This window comes from Triticum dicoccoides, chromosome 2B (assembly GCF_002162155.2).
Source record: "Triticum dicoccoides isolate Atlit2015 ecotype Zavitan chromosome 2B, WEW_v2.0, whole genome shotgun sequence".
NCBI lineage: Eukaryota > Viridiplantae > Streptophyta > Magnoliopsida > Poales > Poaceae > Triticum > Triticum dicoccoides.
In genome coordinates this window covers 531,350,206-531,358,364 of record NC_041383.1, presented here as the reverse complement: position 1 = coordinate 531,358,364, position 8,159 = coordinate 531,350,206, and the positions used below count along the sequence as shown (strand labels likewise).

The window sequence follows — 8,159 nt, the reverse complement described above, 5'->3', positions numbered from 1 at the left end:
CTCCATCCTCTAGGCCTCGTGATGGCGGTCTCAATGAGGCGGCATGGATGACTTCAAGACCGTGGTGGCGTATGCTGGTTGGTGGTTGGCTGGCTGGTTGGCTCCGGATCGGACGGATAGTGGTGGTTGGGATGCGGGAGAAATCCCTGCCGGTTCTTTCGGCGCCGACGCGGTGTCGCCTGCGGGCGTCGCCTTTCCTTCCTGAGGGGCGTAGGTGTTACCCATACTCCACTCCTCTCCGCGTGCCGGGGGAAACCGTAGGACATGTCCGAGCAGCAGCGTCGTCGACGTCGCACCCCTTCTTGGAGGTGCTGCTTGGTTACGCGGCGATTCGAAGCCTTGGTGTGTGGTGGGACGAAGCCGGAGGGCGCAGCGGAGGCGGATCATCTTAGCTTTGCCGAGTTGCCGTTGTTGGCATTTTGTTCTTCTTCTGTCTCTTTTGGGCTTGATGTGCTGTGCGCCCCAGCAGTTACCGTGTGATTGGTGGAAGTTGCTTTATTTATAAAGCGGGGGGAAACCCTTTTTCGGTAAGTGCATTTAGCAATTTTAAAGGACGGACGAAAACTCTGCCATCCCCCGTCCGCTGATCCCACTAATCTATCCGCTCCGCTAATCCCTCCGTCACTTCTTCCCCTTCCGCTCCGCTAATCCCTCCGTCACTTTCTCCCCTACCAAAAATCCCTTCCGCTGGCGTCCCCATGAAGGCAGGCACGCAGCCTGTAGACACATCATCCCCACCGCTCCTCCGCTCCGCCGGCCGTCCAGGCCCACGCCATGCCTTCTCCCCACGCGGCATCGCCTCCATCGGCCCTCCACGCCCCACTTCCCTTGTCGGAGGTCCCTCCATCTTTTCACTTCCTCGGTCGAGATGCCGCCGCCCAACCACCGCATCTCACCCGCGGGCCTCTTCGGCGCCCCTGACCCGCCGCCCTCCCAGTGCTCCCTCACACCTCTCCCTTCTCGGTGCCCACAAGCCGTCCTCCTGGCGCTCCCCACTCCATCTCACAAAGACAAAATCGAGACGGCGGCAGGTGCCCGCATCGCCGGCTCGCCGCACTTCGCTGGCCAACAACCGCCGCGGGCGTTCCCTGATCCCTTCGAGCAGCAGCAGCAATGGGCGCCCAATCCCCTCCATGCGTCCGTGCTCTCCGCCTGGGAGTTGCTCTGTTGCCAGGTACGATGGTCCATGCCGGCGGCCATGACACGTGATGCTTTGTTGTTAGGAACGACTTACTTTGCATGAACTGCTTAGCTCGTGAGTTTTGCATCAGCCGCTTAGAGCAAGTCCATGTACATATTAATTCATCTCAAGCTATTGCAGATCGTTCTTCAGTAAAACAAATCTGTACTTTATTTCACTTCAATTTAATTGGTGTGGCACAACTATTCACTTTAGGAGATTCAAGACTTCTATCTCATAAGATATTCAATGGATATTTTGTGAAACTATTTCTACGTCGGTGTTTGTCCAGAAGAAAGAAACTCATGTGAGTGACACTCAGTAGCCTTATAGTAGATATTTGTGACTGAGTTGGCTTGCATCGCTAATGTTAATTGTGGCTTTCGCAGGTTCAGGAAGAGCTATTTTGTGCACATGAGTTGCTATTGGCAGTGGACAGATTATCTATGCAGAGAGCTTAGAGAAAAAAGTGAGTGGTTCAATTTTATGTGATGGGAATGTTCACAAGGCATCTTAAATTTTGGATAGAAATAAACCCATAAAGAATTTAGAATTGTGCTTGCTCACAGATTTCTTGCAGTGATTATTAGTAGATTTGTTCTGCAAAACAATTATATTATAGTTTAACTTGTCTATATATTGCTTCACATTTGTGTGTTTTAAGGTGAATTCAATACATTGCTGCTAGCCACAAGCATCAAGTAATCGTATCAAGATTGCTTTGGTGTTGTGGTCCCATAAACATCAAATGTTTGTATGCTAATTGGTAACAGGCCGATTTAGACTGGATAATCTACTGGTTTTGGGACTGACTTGAACAAGTAAAAATTTATGGGTAATCAAGGTAAATGCTCACCCAAAGGGCAACAAATTGGTTGTCCTTTTTCTAGCAACCGGACAAAAGGTCCAGTTTCAAACTTTCAAAAAAAGGTCCATTTTCAAAGCATTGTTTGAACTTTTCCTCTGAATTCATAGTAGTAAATTTTGTTCTCATTTGCTCTAGCTGTAGAATTACTTAAGGTGGATTAAGAGTTGTTCCTTTCTATTTTTATGAATTTATATCTGTTGGTTCATTGATTACCTATGAACTGAAATGATTCCCTCTTGTCGACTGTTGGATGGCGCACAGAATGTAACCTCCCAAGTAGACTATCTCTGGCAGAGGAAAACTTCCACCGAATCGACATGAAGCTCCATACCCATGTGGGTGCTCCGGCGGTGGCGATGACTGCGCCGGCGCCAACATGCCATCCCTTAGCCTGCTTTGCTTGATGCCAGCCTCGCCGCCTGCGTCGGAGAGGCAGCTGTAGGTCAGGATGCTCCGGGAGATCACCACGCTTGGGCAAGATGAGCGTCACATCCTGGTCCAGCAAGGAGGATCATATGTGTACCAAGACCGGAGAAGAGCGCCGGCAAAGAATACGAGGCGAAGGAGGAGTTCGAAGCTCGAGTTGCGGCATGAGCAGAGTCCAAGAAGTGTAAACTTGCATCAAGTCACGAACAAAATCTCCACGTATTTTCTTCTGAATCTTGTGTTGTTTTGGTCATGATGGATCAGATATCAAAGGAAGGAGGTGACGATACAGGAGTGGGAGAACTGCCAGAAATCCAAATTCGAAGCCAAGATGAATGCAGAGCTCAGCATCCATGAACTTGTTGCACCATCCAGATAAGACTGAAACAAATCTCAGCTGGTTGTAATTGTGCAAATTTTATTTCAGGTGCAGGCCGAGAAGGCGCGGGTGAAGAACAACTTCACCAAGAGGCTTCCCACATTGAGGCACAAGGTGGAGGGGAAGCAAGTGAGGGTCGAGGTGAGGCGGGACCAGCAGGCAGTCTGGTTGGCGCGACAGGTGGAGCGCATCTGGAAGACCGGACACGTGCCGTCCCGGTTCCAGTGTTGCAACTGGTTCCTGTGCTGAAAACCAAACAAATTTCAGATTGCGTCTGAAATGCAATCTCACTGAAGAAGCTTGAATGTCTCGATGCAGGCCGTGGGACAAGATGCACATGCAATTATTTGAATCGGTGTGCTGCAGATGTTGGTTTGCTGTGTAGTCTGTACAATCTGAATGGCTATGACCTGAGCTACAGTAGCACGTTACCATTGATAACATGAGGTAATGCTAATGGTCTGGTGGCTAATGTAGTGAGATCTTGAAATCATCCTTTCTTTAAACTTAGTGGTAATGGTAGAAAAATAAAAAATATGGCATTTTATCTAGGAAAGATATATATCGGTTGCTCAGTTCCATGATGGAATCTGGCTTGCTTGCTGCTTTGCCATAAGCCATTTTTGTTTGCGGCTGAATTTAGCTCATGATAGCTCAAAATGAAAGAAAAAAGACTAGCTAACTTGCTGCTTTGCCATAAGCCATTTTATATTGTCAAAAATATACTACTATCTTTTATCTTCACATTTATTGGCAATTATTTTTTGGCATTATTATTTTATCTCACTACTTTCCGGTTGCTTCCAAGCTTTTCTTGAAGAACAAATATTAAATTGTGAATTCATTTGAAACCCTGCCATCTTATAATGGAGAATCTATAAGAGAGTATTCAAGCATGTGTCTCTTCACACTTACATTGTAAGAGAGTCTTTGAAACTGTATATCTATTCTATCTGAGTGGAAATAGAGATGGATGTTGGTGATGTATTGAATCTCGATACATTGCAGGAGATCTCATCAAGATTTAATCTCGCAGAGTTTATCGAATGTATAGGAAGCATTGCATGTATATGTGGATTGAAAATTTATACTTTAACGTATTCAAATTTTGAACTCTAATAAGACGTGCATTGCACGTGCATGCTTACTAGTATGAAAAACAATTCAACTAAGAGGATTCTTGCAAAAAAATACTAAGAGGAACCCCTGCGGAATAATACTTAGTAGAGAGCTACATTTTTTTTGCGCAGAAGTAGAGAGCTACTTCTTCCGCTCCTCGAAATAAGTGAGTGTTGACATCAACTTGATCTTAAAATAAGTAAATAAATTTAACCACTAGTTTCTGTTGAGGTATATGTATGAAGACCAACGAATATAATAGTCTGAAACTGCTCTTGAGAGAAATCTTTACACGCCTATATGGTTTTCAAGTTTGCAATCTATCCCTCAACTGTCGTAGTGCCAAAAAATGTTTTATATTTTAATATAAAGGGGCTGAGGGAGTATATATTTAAAAACAATATATATGGTCAAAAATTGATTTACACATGAACAAAACATGACTATTTGTAGATGAAGGGAATATAAGAGAAGCAGAGGTTTTAACCAGCACAGCAGGGTGTCCACCGCTGCACTAGCGCATTTCCCCTGTTCGCCATCCGAAGAGGGAAGTGGAGAAGACTCCCTCAGTTAACCCCAATCAAAAAATACCACTAGTAGTGAATTAAGTTAACAACGTTCCAGCATGTGGCGCTCCGACACCGCGAAACTCCTCGGCAAGCAGCCAACTGTCATCCTCTCCCCGGCCGTGGGGCTATATAAGCATGGCCGTCGATCGCATCATCGTCAAGCTCGAGCTACACCTTCCCACTGCCCAACCGTCTCACTGTTGCGTCCACGCGCGCGCCAGCTCAATTGCCATCGCATGGCCGGGGCAAGCGCGCAGCCCGCGTGGGCGCAGGCGCTCGCGGCGGTGGGCCTCCTCGTCGCGTCGCGCGCCGCGGTGCGTCTAGCGCTGTGGCTCTACGCGGCCTTCCTCCGCCCTGCCAAGCCGCTGCGCCGCCGCTACGGCGCCTGGGCCGTCGTCACGGGCCCCACGGACGGCATCGGACGCGCGCTCGCCTTTGAGCTCGCGGCCGCGGGGCTCAGCCTCGTCCTCGTCGGCCGCAGCCCTGATAAGCTCGCCGCGGTCTCCAAAGAGGTCAGGGCCAGGCACCCCGGCGCTGGGGTGCGCACCTTCGTCCTCGACTTCGCCGCAGACGGGCTCGCTGCCAACGTGGCGGCCCTCGCTGAGTCCATCCGGGGCCTCGACGTCGGCGTGCTCGTCAATAACGCCGGCCACTGCTACCCGTACGCGCGTTACTTCCATGAGGTTGACGAGGCGCTCACGAGGAACCTGATACGCCTCAACGTCGAGGCTCTCACGCGGATGACGCACGCCGTGCTCCCTGGCATGGTGCAGCGCAAGCGGGGCGCCGTGGTGAACATCGGGTCCGGCGCCGCCACCATCCTGCCGTCCGACCCGCTCTACGCCGTCTACGCTGCCACCAAGGCGTGAGTACTCCTCTCGGTCCGTTAAAATGCTCCCCACGTCGTCCCAGGCTTTTTTTTGGCTATCTTATAATTTTGGCATAAATCAGGGACCCACATTTTATTTTGAATCAGTAGCATATTTCATCTGATTTTTTAAATATGTTTTCAGTAGCTACAAATAGTGTCACATCGTTAAGCCGAGGTGTCGATGTTTACCTAATTTAAAATTTAAAATTTTCTTTACATTCTACTACAATGTTGGTGTGTATTATGCTATATTTTATTGCATTTAATTACTGTTCTCCCTCTCTTGGAGGCCACGTGACAGATACTGGAAAAGAACACACGACTTTTTTGTAACTAAAAAAATCTCACCATATTTAGCTCCAAATTGTTGGATAATAATCATAATGTAAAAGCATACTAATATTTCCCCATTTTTCAATTCTGAATTTGTATTTTAAACTAAATTTAAGATAATAAACATATAAATTCTTTAAAGGTAAACCATTGTATGCGTAACTTGGAATATTATAGTAAGGATTTGTGTATTTGTACACCTTTGGATTGTTACAAACGTCCATTTTCTCTTTTCTTTGTGTATGTCACTGGTCTTCCTAGATTATTATATACAATAGACCGAGGGAGGGGGGCTCACAAGAAGTTACTTGCCCTCATCTCAGACGAAGTGATTTTGTTTCCTATTTTTCTAAACTTAAAAGTTTCTAAGAACCGGCAATAACGGTACTTTGGTCTATCAGATATGTCGATCAATTCTCACGAAGCCTATATGTTGAGTACAGGAACAAAGGTATCGACGTGCAATGCCAGGTACCAACTAATATCACTCTTATAGTCGATGCATTTCACTAACGGCTCAAAAGAAAATCTGCTTATTAACGTTTCTTTTTGTTTGATTTTTGAAATACATATTTTCATATCTGTTGGTCTCATGTAACCCTTTTGAATTCTCCAGCATGGAGTTGATAGTGGGCTGTTGTACTGAATTTCAGTTATCTCCATAAATATGGAAATGCATTTGCATGATTGTGATGTTTCTGTATATTTCATGGTAGCCGACACTTTGGAAAATATAAACAATAGTTTGACATTTTTATGATTTGACACTCCATTTGTTAAAGGTATGCCTTTCCCGCAAAAAAAGTACGTTTTTGATGGGTCTCTCATTTAAAACATGATTTTTCTCATGCTTACATAAGTTAGTTCAATTAGTTGTGCACTTGTACTTGTACTGGACAGTGTGCAATAGCTACATAGACACTGACGGGGATAGCAGTGACACGGGGTTTCAACAAGAAACCAAATTCATGCCATGTGAATATAGTGTGAGGACTTAACGAGTGTCACTTCAAAAATTAATGTCCTATAGCTTCTTCTTTTTGGCCCAAGGCATGTACTCCCTCCGTTTCAAAGTAGATGACAGTTGGCATCGGTCTAAATTTAGTACAAAGTCGAGTCATTTATTTTGAAACGGAGGGAGTAAATCAGAAAAGCAGTTGGCATCGGTTCAATCGCAACTGATTGAATAATTTGTATGATGTGCGCAGGCACCCTGGTACGTTGCGACGAAAATGGCCTCGATTAGGCAGGCGTCCTTGTTTGCCCCGTCACCGGAGACGTATGCCCGTGCCGCCGTGCGCTACATTGGGTATGAGCCCCGGTGCACGCCTTACTGGGCGCACGCCCTCGTGTGGTTCCTCTTCACGGTCGTCCCTGAGCCCATCGCGGACAAGTATGTCCTTGGCGTGTCCCTCGGCATTCGTGACAAGGGACGCGCCAAAGAGGCCAGAAAGAAAGCCATGTGAGTGGCATGCGCGGTGAAAGAAAGGCTCATACGCTCTCAAAGATCGGCCCAGATGAAATTTTGTGTGTTAAATTCTACATGCCAACTGTAATAAGATGAATGATTGCGCAGCTATTTCCGTTGCCAGTCATCTTATATTGATGCTCTGACAATGTGTATTGTGCTTGCACTTACCGCGTGTTTCTTGGATTTGGATGGCATATATACCATCTTGTTCCTTCTAGCTAATAAAAGGTCGTGCTCCTTCCGATCCGAATTAATTGAGGCATCTCTATACAATGTAAAGCGGAGGGAGAGACATATGTGGTAAGCAATACAAACTAATCCCCCAAAAAAATGTAAAGCGGAGGGAGTACAAAAAAAATCTGCAACAGCGTCGTAACCTAGGGGTGCAGCTATGTATCGCCTTGAGCGAGGCTGAGCAGCCACTCGCCTACAGCGAGTGTCCAGTTGGGCCGACCAATTAGCTTCCTACAGATTAGTTTCATTTTCATTGTTTTTCTAAATTATTTTGCTTTGCTCATATTTTCAAGAAAAATCTGAATACTTATAACCAAAAATTATATCTAAACCATATAAAACACTTATATTTTCTTAATAAAATATTAAAATCACAATTTTGAAAAATGTTAACACAATGTAATTTTTCTGTTAGTGTAACGTAAAAAAATGTTGATACAATTCAAAAAAACTTGTTCACGACATTTAAATTCATGCATTTAAAAAATACTCCCTCCGTCCCATAATGTAAGATGTTTTTTGACACTAGTGTAGTGTCATAAAACGTCTTACATTATGGGACGGAGGAGTATGTTTTTGACATTTTTAAAAATGTTTCAACAATGTAAAATATAATAAATGTTCACATAATTTTAGAAAGTTTTGTATTGTTCAAAAAAAATGTTTCTACGTGTATTTGACAAATGTTTAACACATATTTACTTACTAG

General features: G+C 45.3%; 2 protein-coding genes across 3 annotated transcripts; both read left to right on the top strand.

Annotated features, from left to right (window-relative positions):
* The first annotated feature begins 598 nt into the window (after positions 1-598).
* On the top strand, positions 599-3,415 carry LOC119364665. 2 transcript variants are annotated; one of them, XM_037630155.1, is made up of 4 exons: positions 599-1,174; positions 1,397-1,487; positions 1,570-1,649; positions 2,310-3,415. In XM_037630155.1, the coding sequence occupies exons 1-4, from the start codon at positions 1,114-1,116 to the stop codon at positions 2,450-2,452; spliced, it is 375 nt and encodes a 124-aa protein (XP_037486052.1). In that variant the 5' UTR covers positions 599-1,113; the 3' UTR covers positions 2,453-3,415. The 2 variants fall into 2 exon arrangements, with proteins under 2 accessions (XP_037486052.1, XP_037486051.1); XM_037630154.1 differs by lacking the exon at positions 1,397-1,487.
* A 1,313-nt stretch (positions 3,416-4,728) lies between these two features.
* LOC119367964 (very-long-chain 3-oxoacyl-CoA reductase 1-like) lies at positions 4,729-7,490 on the top strand. The gene is made up of 3 exons (XM_037633336.1): positions 4,729-5,406; positions 6,147-6,216; positions 6,954-7,490. Exons 1-3 carry the CDS (start codon positions 4,778-4,780, stop codon positions 7,209-7,211), a joined length of 957 nt encoding a protein of 318 aa, XP_037489233.1. The 5' UTR covers positions 4,729-4,777; the 3' UTR covers positions 7,212-7,490.
* The last annotated feature ends 669 nt before the right edge of the window (positions 7,491-8,159 follow it).

Bases quoted from the DNA above. Each gene is read 5' to 3' on its own strand.
- LOC119364665 (XM_037630154.1), top strand. From the start codon at position 869: ATGCCGCCGCCCAACCACCGCATCTCACCCGCGGGCCTCTTCGGCGCC. The intron at 1,175-1,569 runs GTACGATGGTCC...TGGCTTTCGCAG, and splicing joins GGGAGTTGCTCTGTTGCCAG to GTTCAGGAAGAGCTATTTTG.
- LOC119367964 (XM_037633336.1), top strand. From the start codon at position 4,778: ATGGCCGGGGCAAGCGCGCAGCCCGCGTGGGCGCAGGCGCTCGCGGCG. The intron at 5,407-6,146 runs GTGAGTACTCCT...TTGGTCTATCAG, and splicing joins GTCTACGCTGCCACCAAGGC to ATATGTCGATCAATTCTCAC. The intron at 6,217-6,953 runs GTACCAACTAAT...TGATGTGCGCAG, and splicing joins GTATCGACGTGCAATGCCAG to GCACCCTGGTACGTTGCGAC.